This window comes from Barbus barbus, assembly GCF_936440315.1.
Source record: "Barbus barbus genome assembly, chromosome: 48".
NCBI classification, from domain to species: Eukaryota; Metazoa; Chordata; class Actinopteri; order Cypriniformes; family Cyprinidae; genus Barbus; species Barbus barbus.
The window spans coordinates 14,625,944-14,651,079 of NC_136726.1; the positions used below are offsets into that span (position 1 = coordinate 14,625,944).

The following is a 25,136-nucleotide window of genomic DNA, read 5'->3' on the forward strand; positions in this document are numbered from 1 at the left end:
TAATTTGAGATATTTAAACTGAGCAAAAGCTGGTTGTTTTTGTGTATGTTAATATGCACAAAATGCGTTAGTGATTATTTTTAATGATTTGAAAGTAGAATAAAAGTAAGAGTTCAAATTCTCCACTTAAAAGTTGATTTAATTTAGGCATATCAAAGATCTATTTTCAAAAACCATACAAAGGTTGTTCCCTATGTGTATCTAATTAAGGTATATTCATCTATAAAGCATATTATAATGAATTGAGCAGCAATAATTGGTTTCTCAGATTAGGGATGGATCGGTTTAAGATTCGTTTCAAGATCAAGATCAGATTAAGCATAGCATTAAGATTGTTATTAGGATTAAGAAAGGATTGGAAGGAATAGGGAATGTCCTGTAACACAAGGTGACACAAATGACTGGTGTTAAACATGGAATAAGATAGAATTTAAAGGGATAGTTCACCCAAAAATGCAAATTCTGTCATTAATTACTTACCTTCACGTCTTTCCAAACCCATAAGACCTTCATTCATATTCCGAACACAAATTAAGATATTTTTGATGAAATCTGAGCGCTTTCTGATCCAGCAATGCAACTGACACGTTCAAGGCCCAGAAACGTAGTTAGGAAATCATTAAAATAGTCTATGTTGATTGAACATCTTTGCCGCTGCTATCAGCGGGAGCACATGGGGTCAGAGTTAGCATCAGGCTGTGACATCCATCAGATGAGAACGGCAAGGCTGCGCTGACAAATTTCCACGATCAATAGCATCTGACAGGACAACATCAGGTTATGGCCATCCCTGTCAGCGCTATCTATTCTTTTTCAAGTCTGACAGATGTGGGGTAATTAATAGACTTCATTAATCAATCAAAGCTGTTGCTAAACTACAGATAAAATGCATAGTTATTTACTGTGTGGGAAAGAAACAAAGCTTTTAAAGGGATAGTTCACCCAAAAATTAAACATTTACTCATCCTTCTTTTGTGAAGCAAAAAAATGATATATTTCTAAAAGTTGTACAAGCTGCTCTTTTCCACACAATGAAAGTGAATAATATTTATTTTGACTGATTCGCAAGACAAAAAGATAAATGACAGACATCAGATAAAAATCTTGCAGTTTTATTTGCATATAAACTTGGCTAAATGTCGCAATAGATAAAAAGTCACAAAACAAAGCATTTACAATAGCAGAAATGACAGAAAAACGCTTTTTGTGCTCACAAGATTGCGTATCCACAGTGAAATATACAATGCACATTATTACAACAATTAAAAATGGAGATGAGGAGAAATGAAATGGCTTAGTGGTGTAATGGCATTTCCAGTTTTGAAACCAATAGAATAGGAAGACACTGCAAATCTATGATAAACAATTGTGTTTGAATCTTTACAGAGACGTACCAGATTTATCTCTTTATATCTCCTGAGGCAGACCCAATTATATTGAAAGTTCTCATCCACTTTTAATGTGCGCTAAATGCAAAATCAGACCAGGTTTCTTTATGATCTGGAGAATTTGCACATTCAGCCTCTTCTAAACTGTAATTGTAGGACAAAAGCAGCACAGCAATAATGCGAAATTCAATTCACAACACACAATCGCTTCCATCTTTTGATAAACTGTGCCACTATTATTTTATGTTGAAAAGAAAAGAGCAAAGTCTGATTGGAGTAATAAATATCAGACCCATTGGACCCTTTGACAGGGTGAATGAAGTACGCACTTATTTAAATCCAAGATTGAATACACCACACAAAGAGTTCATGACTTTAAATAACTTTATATTAAATTTACAAAGCACATTTAATATTAAATCAGACATGGTCAAGTATTGCTGATACTTTTAGGAGTACCTTTATAATGCACTTTTTAAGATCCTGACCAATAAAAAAGGAAAAACAGAAGGCAACTGATGCAAACAAATGACAAATATGAATTCACAACTTATTCTTTGCCTACAATAGTCATTCAAATGGTGTCGGCTTCAATCCGACTTTAAAAAATATTTCATTTCCATGCATTTTTAAATACAAGCAGTACAAAAAGACTATTACTTTTAAGTAAGGAAGAGTTATTTAGAAAAAGGGGTGGGGTTTAATGAGTCTCAGGAGTTTCCTGGGTTGGGGAGATCAAATATGATTGGTGGATTGGTAGGTTGGAAGCTGACTGTACATGTGGAGGAGTTGATAAATGTTGTATAGCCATCTGTCATTATACCATACCCTGAAAATGAGAGAGAAAACATTTTTATACATTTATTTTATACAAAATAAAATGCTTAAATATTTATACTTTATCCTCATAAATATTATTTTAAATATATTACAATTTATAATATTATTTTTATACTTTATAATATTTTTTATTTTCATTACTTCAATATTTTGAACATTTTATATTATATTTATTCAAAATGTTTAAATATATATATATATATATATATATATGAATGCCAAGTTATTACCTTCATGGATTCCCCCATATGCGTGGAGTTTGGGTCGGACCCTCTTTTGTACTGTGTTAAGTAGTTCCACACAGCCAACTCTCTGAAGTTCTTTTGGGACCCAATCTCTGAACCCTGGACAAAGTCCAACATCACATCCTTAGAGGCATATCACCATATTTATGATGACTTTAAAATACAACAGTCCATCTGCAGACACAAACTGATGTATACATGCTCTACATCTACAGTTGCATCCACATTTCAGTGCTTACCCAGAGGAGGCCCATGTGTCATAAGAATATCTACATCTTCAGGGATCTGGTTCCACTTATCGAGGAGAGACTGGCCTCGAGGTAAGTTAAAGCCCCATCCATTAAACCACGGGGTCCTGTGGGAGCAGACAGACGCATTTTACACACTTCATAAATGTCAAAATCATCATACACATACATGCATGCTGTTCTCACACACACGCAAATGTTGACAGTATTATCAAAAAGATTTTCAAAATAGACTAGTTGGTAAGGCGCATTAAAAAAAAAAAGTTAAAAAATGCCTCAGAATATTGCAGTATCAGATTTGAGGCCATAGCGCAACTCAAGCTATTCATTTCAGCCTCCATCAGGGCATTCTGCGGTTCGCAGAGGTCATCTGTAGAGGAGGCAGATTGATCAAGCTGTCAGCACCAATGAGCAGAAGCATGTTAATAAGAGTTTTATTTCCCCTCTGGGACAGGCCTGCTGACAGCCTGTGGTAACCCGGGCCAGACCTTTATTTACCACTCTCAGACCCCATCTGATAAGGGCTAAGTGTCTGGCCCCAGAAAGACAAGGCCAGGGCTAAATGTAGGCCTTGGTAGAGAGGGCAGGAACTGACCCCATGCTGATAAGCAGAGCTGGGTGATGGATGGAGGCAGTGCAGACAAATGAGAGTTGGAAGCACTGCAGAGAGCAGCGTCTGCAACTGCTCAATGGCACTTTAGAGGCTGCACTACGGTTCAGCTTCAATGAATGGTTTGGATGCATGGAAACCTCTGGGGTTGGGTTCATGAAACAGTCTTAAAATGTACGATTTTGTTAATTTTGTCTTATTTTCTAACTTAGGATTGTTCTTTAAAAAAAAGTAGATGTCATTCACTAATAATTGCATGGATTTTTTTTATATTTGTATATTTCAACACTTACAAGTATCTAATTTTTTTGTGCAAGTGATTTCAATTTTTCCTACATTTAGAATATATTAAGGTATCAAAGTTTTTGGTGAATTGTAATTGGTTTGTAAAGACATTCATACACAGATTTCATCCAAAAATGTGTGAGTGTGCATGCTTACAACTGCTTAAAGGGGTCATATGAAGCGATTAAAAGTTTTCCTTTCTCTTTGGAGTGTAACAAGCTGATTGTGCATAGATAAGATCCCTGAAGTTTCAAAGACTAAAGGATCAAAACCAAAGAGATATTCTTTATCAAAGTTAAGACTCTGCCACGCCCCCCTAAAACGGCTCATTCAAACACGCCCCCACATCTCTACGTCATGATGTGGAAATATTTGCGTAATGCCGCCCAAATGTTCACGCAAAGAAAAGAGAGCATGGTTTCAGTAACCGCAGTAGTGTTGATGCAGCCATGACAGGGAGACGCTGTGTGTTTCTAGGCGAAAGCAAAAGCATTTTTTTTGGCCTTCCGAAAGTAGATGCATTTAGGAATCATTAAGATTACTTACAACAGAACAGCACAACCCAAATGTTCAAATTTGTGCAACGCATTTTATGGATGACAGTTTCGTGAACCTAGGAGAGGAGGTAATTCTGGCTTTGCGATGACACACATTTGCTATGTGTGTGTGTGTGAGTGAGAGAGAGAGACAGGGTCACATCACAGTGGAGTCAGCTGTCTTAATCGCGGCTTGTGTACTGCAAATATATACGAGCATCATCACGGTGGTGATGGCGCAGTGGATAAGACACATGCCTTTGGTGTGAGAGACCTGGGTTCGTATCCACTGTGAGACACCAATGTGTCCCTGAGCAAGACACTTAACCCCTAGTTGCTCCAGAGGCGTGTGACCTCTGACATATATAGCAATTGTAAGTCGCTTTGGATAAAAGCGTCAGCTAAATGAATAAATGTAAATGTGTCTGTCACGCGACTCTGTTCCCCTCTCTGGCTTGAACTGACGGTAAAACTAACAACATTATTAACTGTCTTCATATTTATTTTGAAAGCTGAAGCTTGTGATTATGGTAAGGGGCGTTACATTTCCGACTCGTGCTTGTGGTGTTCGGCCAATCACAATGCACTGTGCCAGTTGGCCAATCAGAGCAGACTGTGCTTGTCGGAAGGAGGGGCTTGAGGCGGGGCATAGAGGAACTACATTAATGAACAGTATTTGAAAAATAATGTTTTTTTGAACATTAAAGCATGTCAACATATTCTGTTACACCAAATACACAAAATAATGATCTTTAGAATAGCATCATATGACCCCTTTAAAGGGTTAGTTCACCCAAAAATGAAAATTGTCATAAATTACTCACTCAATACACAAGATATTTTTGATGCACCCCGTGAGCTCTCTGACCCTCCCATAGACAGCAAGTGTCCTTACACGATCAAGGTCCAGAAACATAGCAAGGACATCAGTCAAATAATCCATGTGACATCAGGGGTTCAACCGTAATTTTATGAAGCTACGAGAATACTTTTTGTGCACAAAAAAAAAAAAAAAAAAAAGACTATTCAACAATTCATCTCCTCCGCGTCACCCTGGTGCCATTTTGGAGAGTATCCACTGAACGTAAACAGTGCATGCTGTTCTGTGTCAGCTGCGTCACGTGGATATACGCTGAACAATATACGCCGTTTACGTTCAGTTGATACTCTACAAAATGGCGCCAGGGTGACGCGGAGGAGACGAATTGTGACATTGTCGTCACATGGATTATTTTACTGATCGTGTAAGGATCCTTGCTGTCTATGGGAGGGTTAGAGAGCTCATGGGATGCATAAAAAATATCTTAATTGGTGTTCCAAAGATGAACAGAGGTCTTATGGGTCTGGAACAACATGAGGGTGAGTAATTAATGACAGAATTTCATTTTTGGGTGAATTACCCCTTTTAAATTAAAACAGTGTGCCTATTATGATTATTACGGTCATCTGCAGGCAGCGCAAAAAGGCAGCGTTTTGAACAAGAACTTGACTTACAAACCAATTCTAATTTATCTTCAGAAATTTCATCACTACCTTTAGAAGATTTTTGTGAATCCTGTTATGATATGACCTGACTGATGAATCTGATGAATATAAAACAGCTTGAAATAAAAGAAGCATTAGAAAGAATTATATTACAAATACTAAGTAGCTTAGTTGTAGCAGATAATGGCATTAATGAGTCTTAAAGAGCTTGATTCTACCGTACTCACAGACATACATATATGTATGAGCTCACATGCCCAGCTGTCCGGAGGTGATTTTACAACGAGCACTTGACAAAGTCAGAGCCTCTGAGAAGCAGAAGGTTAAGACTAGAGGGGGAAAGGGTTTTCATAACATGTTCTCTGAGACCTGAGGCCTGGATCTTCTTTTTCATTCACTGAATTATGTTGAAATAGATGAGGGACTAGGGCCCAATCGTTTGTACCATCTAAGAATAACAATAGAACGACAGCCCTGCAGCAGAGTATTGAAAACCAATTACAGAGAGAATGAAAAAGGTTTTAGAGGAAAAAATGGAAAAGCATGGAGACTGTCGCTTTAACATAACTTAGAGACCCAGTTAAACCTTGCAAAAGAACAAGGTCTGTCAAATAAGACAGCTGTTCTCCAAATTCGTTTCCTAACCAGACGTGACATAAGGCTCCAACAAAAAACACACACACAAATGAAAGATAACATTGCTGAATTACACTTACAGTATCAATAATCAAAAAACAAAAATCAAAAGAAACTTTAAAAGCAAAAATGCTACAACATGCTGCACAATAACTGCCAATTAAACAATTTTTAATGTTTAATAAACAATTATGTAGAGGAGACCATTTTGGACCAATGAAATTCACTGTGGGCAGAGTTACACACAGTAATGCTACAGAAATAGGAACCAAGCTATCAACAAAATGTCAATCATTGCTGTCTGTCAGACAAAAACTGTAAGCTATGAAAAACACAGCCTTTATTGTTTATCATCTTATTACATCCAATGTTATTTTAGTATTATTTGTATACTATTTTTTATTAGCTTGTATATTTTCAGTTTTTAATTTATTTAAATTTAAGCAATTCCATTACATGCTTTTGTCAGTTTTTATTTTATTAATATTTCTATAGCTAGAATTATTATTTTTTTCTATTATTTTTATGGCTTTAATTTATTTGTTTTAGTAATTGTAGTACTTCAACTGATTTTAATTTCAATCAGTTTCCAATTTAATTAAAAAAATTTTTTTTGCCAATTTCTCGGTTTATCTTATTTTATTTTTCAGATTTGTTTTTAATTACTCAAATATTATTCACAGTTTTAGCTTACAATAACAGCACTGATTAAATGTCCTGGTTATGACAGTCTAGGACTAATCCTGAATTTACAAGGTTAACATTGATTAGAACCAGATAATACTTTTGTGTTTAAGACAAAGATGCAAGCAAATATTCAAATACAAGCTGTCACTTTACGGACATCCTCCTTCATTAACCAAACTAAAGAGCAGTCATTTTTGGATTTTAATGTCCATCATCACAGGCTTGTCTCATAGCTGGTCTACTGTTTGTCTATCCATTAGCACTTCTTCATAGATTTGAGAGAATGGAGTTGATAGTGGATGAAATAAAGCCTGAACGCAGGAAATGGCTGCTGAGGTCTCAGTGTATGTGTGTGTATGTTGGGTAGCTGGGCTTGTCCGTGGATGATTGATGGGAAGGCAAATAAAGGTGAGTGGTTGCTTTCGAACACTGTGCACCAGGCTGGTACTCTTGGGTACAATCTCTCAGACCCTGTTAGCTTTCCTGCAAACATACTCAGGCCCGTCTGCTTTAACTCACACATAAACGTCAGCATCCGAGTTAGCCGTACATCAAGCTAGTCAACGATGAGATGTCATTACTTCCCGACACGCACATAAAAACAGGGATCACAGACAGAAAACAAATAAAGGCATGCAGTGTAAAGGAAATGTATTATTGCATGCACACTGGAATACTTGATTCTGATTGGTCGATCTAAATTTCAATTTAGACATTTGTACCTAGTGACCGATTTCAAACACTGTGCCAGGTTCATGCCGCTCATATTTTATGGTCTCTTTGTTCTCAATATAAATCTCATTATCAGTATGTAATATCCATTTATTATTTGTTAAACAGAGTTTAGTACAGCTGGTAATTATTGCAAAAATAAACCTCTGGTTTTACTCTTTACGATAAATTTAAAGATCACCAATAATTAAATGAATAATTATTTTACTAAATTTTGATGTAAAATTAAACCAAAACATTTTTCAGTGACTTTTAAATATAATTAGCTTTATTTATTAAACATTATTATAATTAATAAAGTTAATAATCATCATATTATTTTCTTAAGCCCATCACTTTTGAAGAAAAATTGAAAAAATGAAAGTTTAACCATGTAAGTTTAAAAAGAGAGAGCGAGAGAGAGAGAAAAGAGAAAAGAAAGCTTTCGCTGTCAGAAACTCTGTTCAGTACAGAGACACAAGTGTATATTTGTGTGTGTGTGTGTGTGTGTGTGTTTGTTTTGGCTGCGTCAGCACTTCGTTTTGATGAACTCTCAGTGACCTGGACACATACACACACAGTGGCACACAGGAGCAGCCGGCTGAGCCTCAGTAACACACAAACACACACTCCCAGTGCTTACTTTGGAATCAGTGTGTTACTCTACTGCACAGGCCTGCCAGTCCTTCAAACACCTCACATGCAAAAAGGATTACTGAAATATTTATCTGCCCCTGACAGCAGGACGGCAAAACAGAGGGGGATCAGGGAAAGATGTGTGATTGTGAAAGTGAGGTTGGAGAAGGTTATCAACGGTCAGGAGAGAAAAAGCAGAGCTGGACATGGGACAAAAAGAGAAATGAGAGTAGAGAGGAAATGAGACATTGTTTGGATTTCCTGTCTAGTGTGGTTTTGTGAAGGTACCACGCAGAGCACATCCCAGGGCAAGTCTGACAGCAAATCTGTTCAATATTCCTTATAATACGGTGCAAATATCAGACATTTTTCGATGTAAATGAATCCAAAAACAAGAACTTTTTCTGCTCCTATAGCAATAAAGTCTGAAAATACATTACGTCTAAGTTTTGTTTTTTTTAAGTAAGTATATTACGCGCACCAAGGCTGAATTTATTTGATCAAAAATACAGTATAAACAGCAATATTGTGAAATATTATTACAGTTTCAAATAACGATTCTCTACTTTACTATATTTTAAAATGTAATATATTTTTGTGATGTAAAACTGATTTTTCAGCAGCTAATTCTCCAGTTTTCAGTATCACACAATCCTTTAGAAATCAGACTAATATGCTGATTTGCTGCTCAATCTTACAAATGTCAATGTTTAAAACAGAAGTTGACTAATATTTTTGTGGAAACTGATCATTTTTTTCATGATTCTTTGACGAATAGAGAGTTCAAAAGAACAACTTTTTTATTTTAAATAAAAATCGTATAAAATGATAAGTGTTAAAAATGACTGTCGCTTTTAATGAATTTACTGCATCCTTTCTGAATAGGAGTATTCTAAAATGTTACTGATACCAAACTTGTGAACAGTAGTTTAGTTTGTTTCTCTTTGAATTGTACTGTTGCACTCAAAAAATCTCAAATTATGGATGTGAAATAATTTAGGAAGACTGCTTCATGTTAACTTGAAGCGGTTTCTTCATTTGCTAAGAAAAAAGATTGAACCCCTGAATCCAAACAAATCAAAGGAAGAAAGAAAAGCAAGACAGCTTCTCAATAAAACAAGACTTGATTAACTATTTATGCTTTTGAATAGATCAGCTTTGAGAGAAACTTCTATATGGCCAAAATATTTTTGTACAGCCTGCCAACTAACAGCACCTGACCCCTTTTCTAGTCGGCCCATCGCTCTCTCTTTCACTGTGCCCTCCACCCCTCCTCAATTTCCTCCCTGCCTGGTACCGCAACAGCCGCCAGCCATCAGGCCCAGCAGAGGAGATGTCAGCTGTTAATTACCACTGACAAATGACGCCACCTACGGGCCAGGGGTCAGCTTACAATCAGTGACGTGAGCAGGTCGCTTGTCGGCAGGAGCCGGAGAAAATTATTGCTTCTATAGAGGCTTCTGTTGATAGCTGAGAGGACTGGATGGACGGGGTAATTACATTTACGCACAGTATGAGAGTTCTGCGATTTTTCCATGAAGGTCAATGACGAATGAAAAAATAAAAATAAACACGGAGAAGCTAAAGAACAAGAAGCATATGATTCAACTGCAAGAGTGTGGCACCTGCAACAACAAGGCCATGGGATCGATACTCGGGGAACATGTGAAAGCCATCACATTGTGGAAGGGTGAATGTGAAATCAGGAGAGATGAGAAGCATCAGACTGTTATAGATACTTGTCAACACCTTAATTCAGTCAATTCAGATGAGTTAATTAATATTCATTAGCAGGCCTTCAAGAGTCAACACTACCAAAGTACAGTACGTTAAAGCACATTAAGCTGTCAAGATGTTATAACAAGCCTGTGTGTCTACGTGTATACTAAAATCAGTGCATTATGTGATTTACCACTTCACAAAATGTTTATATTTGAATAATATATATACTGAATAATAGGGGTGGGCGATATGACCAAAATCTTATATCACAATATGAGTAATTTTATTTCATGGTAACAATATATATCATATAGATATAGTTATTTTTGCTTTAAACAAGGTCTTTATATCATCAAAATTTTGATAGCATAGAAATTTCATAATTCTTGTCACCAGTGTCAATATCATAAAAACTACCGTATTGACCCGAATATAAGACAATGTTTTTTTTCTTGGAAATACATCTGAAAAAACTTGGTCGGCTTATATTCAGAGTCTAGACTTTGACATGTCAATAATACACCCACAACAATAGGTGGCACCAAATACACGTAAAACGAGCGTGCCATGAAGTAATGTAAAGTGTGTTGTAAAGATCGCGAGTGAAAACATAAGAAAAAGAAAAGCACGAGTCGTCATGTTATCCTAATGGGACCAAACTTCTTCTGTAAGTGATTTTAAAACGTACAGCAGTACCCAGATTTGAAGACTACAATACGATTTCACTTCTATTGTTGATAAAATTTTGGTAGGCTACTATGAGATGGATTGCCTAAATGTTATATAATTCAGATGGACTACCTGTTATTTTTATGGTATATCAAAAAGTGTACATTTTTAAATGTGATTATTGGTACATTTTACCAGTATTTACCATACTTTCAAAACAAAAATTAAAATATGCAATGTGAAAGGAATTTAAGAAAAAATGTCTTTTTCCAAAAAGTACATCTGGAAAAAGGGGGGTGATCTTATAATCAGAGTCGTCTTATATTCGGGTCAATACGGTAATACTAGCCTAAAAAAATAAAAAAACTCTAGCTCACTGAAGACAAGTAAACAGTCACTAATTACAAGGAACAGGATAAAAAAAAACTACAGTAGAACAAATAAGAAATCAAATATATATAAATAAGAATTAAATATATAGCAATTTTTTCTTAAGTTACACAAGTGATTTAGTCAAGAGCAGTGAGAGATTTTCTCTATTTAGTTATTTGATTGACATGACTGACATGCAGCAAGAATATTAGACTGCTATCACTTTAAGAGCTGCCCGGATCCAACATACTGTCACCGTGTTGTCTTTCTCAGCTGTTTGCTTTCACTTAAGATCTAAATTACCATGTTTATAAGGATACTTGCAAAAATGGGCATTTTGACACATACAAGTGCGTGTATATAACCGTTCAAGGCCCATAAAGCGGCAAAAATAAAGGCACTTCACCTACGCGCCTCTCTGATAGTGCACACAAAGAGCAAAATGAGTTCTCTTTCACTGCTGATTGCGTTTCAACAAATCACTTGTTTTAAAACCACAATGCTTAAAAATGCCTTCAAGCCATACGTTTTCATGACCACGTAGTACAGCGTCGTGTGAGTGTGAAACCTTGATAGAGATGACATTCCAAAATCTCTGCCGGTTGACAAATTTCTATCGGTTAATTGTGTCTACCGGGATAGCACCCACCCCTACTGAAGAAAAAAAAAATCCTACTGACTTCAAACAGAAGAGCCATTTCATAAAATTGTGGGGACAATCGACATAAGCATAAAGTAATGGGGACATTACTGTCCTCACCTTAAATGACATACTAATGCTACCAATACTATCATGAAGTAATCAGCGATATCAGCTTCACACAGTTCTGACCGCACAGAGAGAAAACCTTACACTTTATATCTAGTATCCATACTAATGCACATAAAGAGCTTTGTTGTGTGTCCTGAAAAACCACAAACGACTGTTATATCATCCCTGATCATTCATTCACACGCACATCATAATCATAAGAATGAAGCAGTGATACGGTTTCTATGGCAGCAAGAGAGACACACCCCCACTGTGTATTATAGCCTGGCCTTGCAAACACTCACCCAACATGAACTCGGGTCACATGACCTACATCTGCCTTTCCTAAGAGGATTAAAGAGCCTTTGATTTTCAAAAGCCAAACCAACATCTTGCAAAACCAGCTTACACGTTAATCAAACCAATCACAGCTGCAAGCTGGAATATATACGTGACATATCGGTGCGGATTTCTAGTGTATCGTAAGAAGGATTACCACATGTGGCGTTATCAGGATAGTGGTTGCCAAGCTATGCAAGACAGCCTCGCTTCTATTAGATGTTATGGTTAGGCATACAAAGGTATATTGGAGTTTTGTAGAGAGTAATCAAGTCAAGGTCAATGTACTGACGGGAGTACCGCCATGAAAGGGAATACCGATAAATAAATGGGCATGAAACATTCTCGTCTTCTACCTTGGGCTAGACGGGAGTCAAGCCTGACTGAGCACTTTGTAGGGAAGAAGAATGAAGCTGTGTAAATGACCTCCTTGATAGCTGAGGCCCGGGGTCAGGAGGGTCAGAGTAGCCCACTGCGAGCATGCACTTGGAGGGTCACACCGGGGTCGGCCTCAGGTTTTGATCCTGGCTCTCAACAAAGCACCAGGATGTGTTGGAACAAAAAGCACTTCCTGCAGGAGAGGCTGGGAAAACTATGACTAAAGCGCACCCCCACCAAGACCACCCATTGCAGATGTCTGGTTTACCCACTTCTTACCAAAATTAGCATTCTAATTCTGGTTGGCTTGAAGACCTTAAGATATTTTAGATAGACTAGATAGTATTGTGTTTGGATTATCAAGATAAGTAAATCACAGCGTGGTGGTTCAAATAGTGAGTATTTCTGTGTAATGTTTGTTACACAGAAATCAAAATTATTAGTAAGTTAGCACTAAAAATCATCCCAAAAAAAAATTGGACAAAACACAAAAGTGGCTTAGAAACAAGTTAAGCAAAAAAAAAAAAATGAAAACAATATACATAATTTAAAATGGTAATAAACATTGATATATACGGTATATATATTGATATATACAGAATACTTCAATTACTTTGATTACACTAATATATTTATATAATAAAATACAAATAAATTACAAAATGCAGACAGTTTAACATTTATGCAAATGAGATTTACTTTTTTATTACCATTACCAATTAATGTCAACAATAATTTTATTACTGGTAGTAGTAATTATAATATTGTTAATAAAGTACTAACTATATTATAATAAAATATTAAAAATGAAAAAATGCAGCCTGTTTAGGAATGTTTTATGCAAATGAGATTCAGAATATTTAAAATATTTATTTTGAATAATCTGGGTTCATTAGCATTAGAATAAGGGTAGGAAAAAATGATGTGCATATGTGAATCGTTTGTGAAATAGTTGACAAAAACCTCATTAAATTTATACACTTTTTAACTGAAAAAGAGGGCTAAAAGATGATTATAAGATTAAGTAACTCTCATCAACTTTCAGCTGACTCTTCAGCGTCGTCTCCAGGCGATAAACTGCTTCTAGTAGCTGTCGACCATTGTGTCTCACTGCCAAAATGCTCTCAGTGCCAAACACTGCTAGGCATCTATTCACACCTGAAATCTAACACAGCTCTGTTGGCGTCCCGTGGGAGAGAGGGGCAGCCCAGTGGGTGAGGGGTTAACGGAGATAATGGTCTGCTTATCAAACGATGAGGTCTTCGTATGAAATATGCCAATGTGTGATGACGGCTGTGTGTGCGTAAAGAGTAACAGAGAAACAGAGATGGAATGAAAGAGAGAGAGTGAATGTTCGTATGTATGTGTGTGTGTGTGTGTGTGTAACACTATCTGTAGCGAGTGAGAACGCGTCTCGTGTCCTGCGGAGCAGAGAGAACAACAGTGTCTAACATAACCCAGGTCTACAAAGGTCTTTCTGTCCACAGCTGAAGAGAATCAGTTTATCTCAAGGTATAAGACAGCCATGAGAAATCATTCAAGAGACATAAACCTTATTCAGTTGCAGTAAATCAAATACAAACTTCAATGTAGGTCAATCGGCCATCTGTTACTTAACTAACGAACTTGACATATGTTGCATATGGTTTGTATATACATAGCACTGATTGTGATTTACGGAGCTTTATCAAAACGAACTGCAGCTACTGATTCTATATTAACATAAAAAGATGAAAGCAAATATGAAAACAGCACCAAATAGTGTATTTTTGGAAATACGGTTTACCAAAAAGGATCTTGGTGGATATTATAAATATTTTACAGAAGTGGTTCCTAATCTTTTTAGACCAAGTACTATGTCTAATCAAATCAGATTATTCAGGGACCACCTAGTAACATATGTAGCCTATTTGTGTGCCCCTAACTACCGATGTAAAAAGTCAAATTTAAGGAGTTTAAGTGATTAAATGATTTCTTAAATAATATAAATAAAACAGAATTTAATCTTTTTTTTTTTTAAGTTGTATATATAAATGTAAGGTGTGTAATAAGTGATTTTTATATTTCTTTTTAAATAAAACGTCTTTTTTTTTTTACAGCAGACAAAGTCGGTTGAATGTACAGCATCAGTGTACTGGATCCGTGATTTGTCTGTAATTGACAGCACTTTTTAATGTTAAACAAACAACAAAATACAAGGAAATCACTCACTGCTCTTGATTGAATAGCTTTTGTAACTTTGATGAACTTCAATGAATATTAATCTTTAATTTGTACAGTCAAATATGCAATATTATTGTACATTTTATAACTTTATTCAATTTCTGCACCTAAAAACTAATATAAGACCTACCTAAAAGCACTATTTTATTTGTATCTTTGCTCTATTGTATTTATTTGTGCTGTTGCTTGTTAAGATTATTTGTTCTTTTTTTTTGTCAGTACAGTCCTTTAGTCATATATATATATATATATATATATATACAAACATATATACCCCTACAGTAGTGAACATGAAATGACATTTGAAACCCATTTTACTTGCATTTTTAAGAGTGAAACAGAATATTCCACTACAAAAACATGTAGGACAAGATTTCAAGATTTTATACATCTGGAATTGACTGGATTGTGAAAAGAGCATGGTTTTCATAATTCACTTTATATAAACTAATCCTGGTTATGCCTTTGCTGAAAATATCCGATTCAAATGTTGAATAACTCACTTAATATTCTGCATGACAGATGTAGCAAACAGGAAGTAACAAAATGTGATGACAGCAATTATTTAGAAAGGCTTACCACGGAGTCCCGTATATCCTGAATCCTTTAATGGTGACTTCAGAGTCCTGTAAGTACACACAGTTTGTAAGGAGGGACTGAACGTCGTCAAAGTCCTCAGTCCTCAGCTTGGACACTGAGGGGAAACGGTAGTAATCCTGCTTTACGAGTTCTGCCATAAAATCTTTATCAAAGGTAAGTTCGTGATTTCCAGCGATGACAACTTTGAACTCGTAAGGAAGACTGCCTGTAAGAGACAGATAGATAATGAGAGTAACTGCGTTTCCATCCACCTATTTTTATGCGCATTTTGGAATATCGCATAAAAAAAAAAAAAAACGCTGGATGGAGATGCCAAGATGCGCATAAATTCTAAAAATCCGCATAAAAAAAAACTTATGCGCACATTTGAGTAGGATCAACTTTTTATCCGATAAGAAAAAATTGGCATAAACTACGATGGAAACACATTTACCAAATAAATTCCTCCATGCGCATCAAAAAAGTCATGTGACTTTGCGCTATGAGACGGGATAACTTGACTAGCAGCGGACCAACCTCGTTGCACAGCATCTATATGTTATGGTCATTCTGAAAAACTTGAGCAAAGTCTGTTGTCAAAGTATTTCTGTATAATTGTCTTACACGACTGTGTTCCCAAACAGCTGGCATCCACCTCCGAAAGCTAGGACAGCATCTATTGTGTTTTGCCTGCTCGCTCTGAGGTACAAGTAATTTATATCATATGAAAATTATTATATTCAGTGGCTTCTCCTATATTCTTAGTGATATTTAGTGCCACAGTTTACCAGGAAGTGACAATTTTGTTCTCTTTGACTCGTTTGATGGAAACGGTGCTTTATTTGCATATGTTTTATGCGATATTCCAGTTTTGCACACAAGTTTAATTTGAATCTTTGGATGGAAACATAGCTAGTGACAGATTTTGGAAGCAAACGGAAAACAATATTTCACAGTATCATGCACTCTCTACAGCCATATGACTATTCAGATGTTGAGAAGTGACATTTTAGACCACATTCTTTAGCAGAGGTGTAAAATACTTGAGTAATTTTACTTGATTACTTAAGTATTATATTTGGGGATTTTTACTTTATTCAAGTACAATTTAAACTACTTGTACTTTTACTTGATTACATTTCTGATGTTAAAGAAAAAAAACAGTACTTTTTACTCCTTACAATTTTATTTGAGCTTAAAAAGTACATTACATTTTTATTTTATCTTATACACATTAAATATGGGAAACGGAAGCTCAAACGTGCGTGAGAACCAATGATCATTGTTTTCATGCATCAAGCACACACAGTTCTACTTCAGTTATGACTTTCATCAGGTAAATGTCTGGCTTCAAAAGTTTACCATCAAATCTGAGGAAGCGTGTTGAGGTAGCAAAGCTGCGTTTTCCCCTCAAAAAAGTTAATTCATTATTCTTTGTTTTGATAGAGCCAGTAGCTGTGTAATATATTGGCTGAATGCACAAGATTGAGTGCAAATCAAATCAGTGATAATTTTAATAATTAATATTTTGGTGGGAATTATTATTTTTTTATTAAATTTAAATCTCCAAAAAAGTGTTTAAATGTTCTTACCAGGTAGTGGATAAGTTGTATTAATAATATGTCGTAATATTATCATGTATAATAATATGTAATATATGTAATAATATATAACGTTGAATGTTTTAATTCTATGACTCTCCTCATTAATTCAACCGATTCTTGCATTCTGTCACAAATATGTTTCTAGCCTCTGCACATTGTTATTAAAAGTGATATTTCACCCCAAAATTAAGATTCTCATCTCGTCCCAGGTGTTTATGACTTTCTTACTTCAGATGAACACAAGCAAAGACTTTTAGTCCAGATAATGCAAGGGGACAGAACCACTTCAGAAACCACACAAAGTGAACACGACAGTCAAGTTTAAAATATTAGTATTTGTCATTTTCATTGTTTCACTTAAGACTGATTCATTAACAGTGGTTGTATGAGTTACTGTCATATTCACTTTGTGTAGTTTTTGAAGTGTCATTTTTGGATGTCCCAAACTTGATATACGAAAAAAGATGATTTAATTTAAATGATTTAGATCTTAGTTTGTGTTCATCTGATAAATGAAAGTCATATATTATATATCAAATTTAACTAACTGCATGATTTTTACTGTACCACCAATAACCTACTCCTAAATATAATGTAGAAACTTCAATTTTCTGTAAAGCTGCTTTGCAACGATTTGTATCATGAAAAGCGCTATACAAATAAATTTGAATCGAAAAACCTGTATTTTTCTCCCTTTAACAAAACTTCTGTATGTCTGTCAGAAAAAAAAGTACTTCTACTTTTTTAATACTTGAGTACAATTTAAAGTTGTACTTTTTTACTTTTACTCAAGTATGTTTTTGGCCAGATACTTTCACTTGTATCTTTACATTTACTTGAGTAATTTTCGAGTACTTTTTACACCTCTGTTCTTTAGTGACCTAGCATCTGAAATAAAATGTAGAAATTTCTAATAGCTTTGACAAACCAGAGATAATTTACAGCTCACTGTGGCTGCCAATCGTAGACGGAAGCGTGACTTTGATTTCACCAGATAAACATTTTTGACCTCTCTAACCTTAAAGAACCTTGATTTCATCAAAGTGAATTGCTGCCAAGGCCAATGAGACCAGACTGAAGGGCATGTATTAAAGCCAACAGCTGGGCATTTTTCAATTTCCATTTTGACCTTCTTCACCCCCAGCAATAGCAAAGGCCTTCCTACTCACTAGAAATGCTGTGCGCATTGCAGCTTATTAAATTCAGTAAAAATCAGGTAACAATCATAATGTTGTTTTTGCATTGAAATTACTAAATATACAACACTGATATGCATCAATCTTAAAATAGGCCACCAGATTTGGAACTGGAAAACATGTCTGCAGTTGACGCAAAACCTAAAAGAAATATTATTAAAAATAATAATAATCATGTTGTGAGAGCAGGGGAAGTGCTTGTCAGCAAAGGTAACAGGACTGGTTTTGCACACTTACCTAACCAGTCATTAAACTTCTTCACTTCAGACGGTAGGCCGAGTTCAGTGAAGTCACCCGTGTGAAGCAACACATCGCCAAAAGGCATCTGGATTCCATCTGTCCTCGAGTGTGTGTCTGAGACGCAGACGAAACGTGTATGACCCGCAGGCTTCGGTGCATCGTAGGGAAGGGGCTCTACCCTGTGGGAAAAAAGGAACATTTTTGTTTCTGAGGGAATATTTATTTCTTTATAATGTAAAGATTATTAGTGAGTTAGGGAAAGGTTAAAGGAATAGTTTACCCCAAAAAAGAAAATGTGCTTAAAATGTATTCATCCTCAAGCCATCCAAGATGTAGATGAGTTTGTTTCTTCATCGGAACAGATTTTGAGAAAAGTATAATTTCATAATTCACTCTCCAATGGATCCCCTGCAGTGAATGAGTGCCGTCAGAATGAGAGTCCAAACAGCTGATAAAAACACCACAATAATCCACATGACTTCAGTTAAACAAATCCATCACTTGTGTCCAAAATCCATAATCCATAATATCACTTCCTCCAGTAAAAAAGTCCATATGCTATTGTCCTCTTACATCACAATCCACCAACATATTTGTTTAAAATGTTTTTTTGCTTGTAAATGGTGCTTGATCAGTGCATATTTCTCTCCTGATTCAGGTCAGACAGCTATTTCACTGTAGAAACCGATATTATAGATAGAGGACTTGTTTGAAATTAAAAACATCTTAACTATGAATTTTTTACAAGCACAGCTTTTCACTTCACAAGATGTTAATTGATGGACTGGAGTCATGTGGATTATTGTGATGGTTTTATCAGCTGTTTAGACTCTCATTCTGATGGCTCCCATTCACTGCAGAGGATCCATTTATGAGCAGGTGTTGTGAAGTAAAATTACTCCAATTCTGTTCTGTTCTGATGAAGAAACTAATTTATCTACATCTTGGATGGCTTGAGGGTTAATTTTCAGCAATATTTCATTTTTTGGAAACCTATTCCTTTTAAAGATGCCCAGGAAAATTCTACAATTCTTACAAATAAAAAAGGTATTTTGAAGAACTGTTTTTGTCTGTACAATGAAAGTCAAATGGTGTGCAAAACAGCTTTGCACTCCATTGACTTTAATTGTATGGAAAAAAATATATATTTTGTGTTCTGCAAAAGAAAGTCATACAGGTTTACAACAAAGTTTGTGTGAATTGAAAGTGGAAGGAGAAACAACCCCTTTCTGAGCTTCCTATTTGAATTATGACATAGTCTACCTGTTTTTCCAGGATTATTGCCATACATTGCGCTGATAAATCTGATAAATCGCTCTGCACTGGACATTTGTTGCCCAAAGTGCATTGCATTGAGTTACATAACACAATTTAATGACAAATAGCCGTTTCTTCCACACTTAAGCTAAAAGCAATTCAATGGCACGTGCATCCTGGTCGATGCATTTTGCTTGTGCTGATGTGCCTTAATTGCAATACCATTAAAGCAGCAAAGGCTCAGCTAATCAGGTTGGTCCATTCTTTAGTATCTGCACCAAGCCTCATTATGCCATCATCAGCATCAGTCAATAGTCAGGTTTCTTTAGAGGTGAGCTCTGACCCCGGGGTCAAAGAGCTATTGTTAAAGAGCTAATCAACTCAACTAACCTTTGACCTCCCTCTGGTTAGTAAGTACAAGAACATGAGACACTGTTTTAGCCCTAACATCTCTATAAAAAAAGAAATGTAGGTACAAATGCTTTATTGCTGAAATGTAGGTGTATTGATTATATATATATATATATACACATTACTTGTCAAAAGTTTGGAATAATTACAAATATTAAGCACATTAGAATGATTTATGAAGGATCATGTGACACTGAGGACTGAAGTAATGGCTACAGAAAATTCAGCTTTGTCATCACAGGAATACATTACGTTTTAAAATATAACGCAATCAAAAACAGTTATTTTAAACTGTAATAATATTTCACTATATTTTTGATTAAGTAAATGCAGCCTTGGGGAGCATAACAAAAAAATATAGACATGAGAAAATTATTAAACCCTGTTATGCCTTAAAAAATCTCACTAAAATGCTTAATATGCAAACATCACAACAATCTGAAGTTAAAAAGGTCAATCTAATTCATTACAACAGAAGTGAAGCCACAGGAGCCTCCGGATCACCTGGCAGGCGAGATGAGACAAAAGCCACCAGATGTCCTCTCTGTAAGCATTCTGTTCTGTCCTCAATCAATCAATTAAATCAATGTTTCAGTTACAGGAACACTGTACACAGACACTCACATGTGGACGTGAGGGGGCTGGAAGCGGCTTTGGTTGATGTTGTAGTGGGTGAAGGCCTGGGTTGGGTTGGAGCTGTACTCATCCACGGAGATGGTGACCTTCCCCTGGGAGGATATTCTGCGAGCCATGGCACCTCTGGATGGGGCATGAGCAGGTCACAGCGGTGCAGTGCAGATCCGGTGAGCAAGCATCCTTTAGTCCCAAGGCTTGGATCTGAGTCATCATACAGAGACGCCAAGATGCAAAATGTTAATGATGCAAAACCAAATACAGTTAAACGAGATGGTACTGAGACAGTATCAACAATATATTCAGCGTTCTGATCGTAAGATGCACCTTTTTGTAAAAATTCTCTAATATCTGCTAATAATATTACTTTAAAAAAAGTCCAAGTCAGAGTCCAGCAGTACAGTCATCTTTATAGAACACCTAAAAGAACATGGTGATGAAAAAAAAAAAATACTATGAGAAGAAAAATTATATTTCAATGCTTTTACGTTCACTCACAAAATGCAAAAAAACTGCATTTATTCAAAAATATATGCATTCTTTCACAGCTGGGAGAAAAATATATTCCATCATTCTATTCCATATATTCTATCAGCTGGGAGGAAAATATATTCCATTTCTATTGTAACAATGTAGAATTTCTCAAGGAATGTACTACTTGTGAGAAAACACAAAAGCTTTGTAAGCAAGTGCAAAAACACTGAAACAGTTTTACTTTGCATATGATTCCCCCCGCCCCATCACCACATCCCTTTGAAAAGTATTATTTCAGTTTATATGTAAAGCTTAATTTTAAGCTTTTTTTAATTTACCAAGCAGAATTAAGTACTTTTCATACCAACACAACCAAGTTTTACCTTAGTATTAATTTTATGAGCATAAACACTTTCATAGATGCAAGAGCTTTAGAAGTTGCCAAAAATGCTCAGAAGAACAAAGATCCATTAAGAAAAAAATAGGTGAATAGCAGACAACTTAAAATAAAGCAAAAAATTATTTACATTGTAACCAAATATAACACATAACTAGTCCATAGAAGAAGTAACATGGAGTAATGGTTATAATAAATATAGCTGCAAGCAGCAATTGTGGGGCCAAACACATCAGCATCAAAATGAGGAGCGAAGCATAGTATGGAGCATCAAACCAACTGCAGAAATGAGTAATTGAAGCCAATTTAGGATTATTTTAGTTAAAACGTCATATATAAAAAATCATATATAAAGCTCTAGTGATATGATTTATTGGCTTATCACGTTTGACCAATAGGTGGCGCTATTATCAAATCGATGTGGTGTGTTCTGTGTGAGGTGACAATGGTGCACACAAAGTTTGGTGTCAATATTCCAAAGCATTGCAGAGATAAAGCCAATAAAGTGTCATTTTGACATCATAACTCAAATTCGTTGTTGTGGTATGTGAAAACTATCAACAAAATCCATAACTTTTTGTCAGCATGGTCTGAAGATGATATGATTCGATTTTTGTGAAAATCGGACCGACGGTCTAGGAGGAGTTCGATAAAGTAGGTTTTTAAAGAAAATCAAAAGGGCAGAGAGGACGTTTTGCTGACTATGGCAACATTGGTAACACTGTTCTCAGCATGACCCAAGGAATCGATTAATACCAGTCTCATTACAATAGGCAAAATTCACAGAAAGCTATTAGCATTTATTTGACATTTCATTGTAAGTTTTGACCACAAGATGGCACTGAAAACTTTGAGTACTTTCAGGTCATGGTCTCCATGGTACATATAAAGTTTCGTAATGGTACACCAATGCATTCGTAAAATATAGCATTTTATATCATAATACTCTATTATAGTCCATGGCAATTTCATGTTTTGTTCAAGTATAGCGCCACCAAGAGGCACAATCCCACCAAATTGTTGATGTGTCCTTAGAGTGTGCCCATACATGTGTGTCAAATTTGGTGAAAATATCTCATTTTGTTTTGGAGTTATAGACATATTTGTATAGGAGTAGATGAAAAATGACTGACTGCTGACTTTGTTTGCATTTTTGTACCACTTAATATAAAAATTTTGCCAATTGGGCATTAGCATGTTACCGGGGCGCTATGTTTCCGAATTTCCTTCGGTGGGTTCGTGTCGATCGGAGTAATGGTTTCTAAGATATTGGCAAATGTTTTTTAAGCGCTAAAATGCAACACTGCACAAACCATAACACAAAATCTGGCAAATTTAGTATCGCTGGACTCGGCAAGGATTCAGGAGTCTAAAAATGTAACTTTCGTGAAAATAAGTCAACCCCACTCAAAGTTATAAGCATGTGAATATTTGATTTTACCACTAGGCGGCGCTGCCTCAAAACTTCTCATGCAAAATGAGATATTTTCAGGGCATAGTGCTGATGACCCATACCACGTTTCGTAACGATATGTCAATGCGTACGTAAAATATAGCATTTTACATTTACATTTAGTCATTTTGCTACAAAATTCAATATGGCCAACACCCAAAATGGCTTACATGGGAAAATTGGATATGTTTTGACTTGGCATGATGCACCGAAACCAAAGAGACCAGTTTTGTGATTTTTGGCCAAACCATTCACAAGTTATAAGCAAAAAAATATGCATTTTTCATATCTCCTGACCACTAGGTGGCACAGCGCCGAAACACTGCAGGTAGACTCAGGTCATGCTTGTTATAACACACACCAAGTTTCGTCTCAATACGCCAAACCCTTGCAGAGATATAGCCTCAGAAAATTTTTTGCGTGCTTTTCGGCGAATTCGTTAGTGTGGTATTAGAGAACGCTTGGACGAATCGACTTGAATTCCATAACTTTTGCCAGCATGGTCTGTAGATGGTCTGAGCCAATTTTGGTGCGAATCGGACAAACCGTCTGGGACGACTTCGAAAAAGTAAGTTTTACGAACAATTAAAAATAGCGAAAAAACTAAACCTTACGATTTCTGAGTTTTGGACTTCATTTGACTCGGCTTGAACCAAGGATTCAGAGGAAAAAGAATTTTCACTATGTGGCTTACAGTTCAAAAGTTATTAACATAAACATGAGTGAAACTTTGGACAAGTGGTGGTGCTACAGAGTTTGAGTTTGAGACTCCAAATTTGCCGTGGTTACTATTGACACTATCCTCTATCAGTGTGCCAAATTTTACACAATGGCGGAAGAAACGGAAGAATAATAAGAAGAACGCCAACGGATCGTCCCCTAATTAATATTTTTGCATTGGTGTCCTAACCACCCTGTCAGAGTATATTTTATGTTTACGACCAACTAATTGTACATTATTCCATACATAACTTGCTCTTCATAATGTTTTCTAAGTTTGAAAACCTATACTCTGCTTCCTGTTTGTTTTTGCAACATGCATTTCCAGCTGTCAAATGCACCTTTCCCACAATGCTTTACAGCCTTCTCCCTATAACAAAGAAAACAAGCTCAATTCATTGTTTAAAAAAATGAATGTCTATTTATCGACCTTACTCGTGTTAATACGTTCTGCGGGTAATTAAACACATACACAAGATTGTTTTAATAACAAATCTCCCTCATTGTTACCTACATTCATTTATTTTGTTCAGCTGCGCCGCCTCACACCGTCTCTGGCGGGCTAACCTTTTGCCATAAACTTGAACTTTTCGCACCCTCCCTGGACGACTTCAGACCGGCCACATTAATAACACTTATGACCAACAGCTTGCGGTGAGCTGGCAGCCTCTGACTCCATAATTATCTGTCAACAAAAGCCAAGCTTCTAAACTGGCGTCAGACTGCACGAGGAAAGTCTATATTTCATTGTACGGATAATGCGAAATCTGTTCTGCTTACTATGAGACAGCTAAGTCAAAAACGTTCATTCAAATAGCATAAATAACCCATTGATAACGAATAATTTGTGCACAAAGCAAGGCAGGAGCACATAAAACCCAATAAATATTACCGCTTTCTACATAATTCCTTTATTCAGACGCCGAGCTATGAACGTGAAAGAAACTTGACGGCGCGAAAATGTTACAACATATTGCCGAGAAAATGTTCAAATGTATCCGTTGCGCTTATGTAAAAATGTTCCAATGTATCTGAGGTAACGTTCTAAACGGTTTCCCTCGAACATGACAACCAGCCACCTCTAACCCATTACCGCTTTGTGCCTCGCTATTTCCCTCCCAGCTATCTTCTTCAAAAGCGACTTGAGTGTACCTTCTCTTTTGGCCCAAAACCGCTCGGGAGTTGTCCGCTGATGTGTCAAAGACGACGGTCATCGGATATTTCGGAAGCCGTGAGGGGTTGAGGTCGCGGCGGGCAGGGCAGAACCTTCGACCCCCGGGGTCTCTCTCCACTAGCGCTCTCACTGAAATGCGACAGACGAGGGAGACAGAAGAGAGAGAACAACCTCGACGTGGGAAGAGGGGGAGCCCGAGAGAGAGGAGTGCAATGAACGTACGCTGCCACTGGGGTC

The 25,136-nt window shown here is 36.3% G+C and overlaps 1 protein-coding gene across 1 annotated transcript; it reads right to left on the reverse strand.

The window, feature by feature from the left end:
- Nucleotides 1-1,092: 1,092 nt before the first annotated feature.
- On the reverse strand, nt 1,093-25,136 carry LOC306866378 (metallophosphoesterase MPPED2-like). Its single transcript, XM_079411556.1, has 7 exons — nt 24,878-25,136; nt 20,673-20,885; nt 18,378-18,559; nt 15,341-15,566; nt 2,713-2,828; nt 2,459-2,572; nt 1,093-2,217 (listed from the first exon to the last, which is right to left on the reverse strand). The coding sequence occupies exons 2-7, from the start codon at nt 20,798-20,800 to the stop codon at nt 2,099-2,101; spliced, it is 885 nt and encodes a 294-aa protein (XP_079267682.1). The 5' UTR covers nt 20,801-20,885; nt 24,878-25,136; the 3' UTR covers nt 1,093-2,098.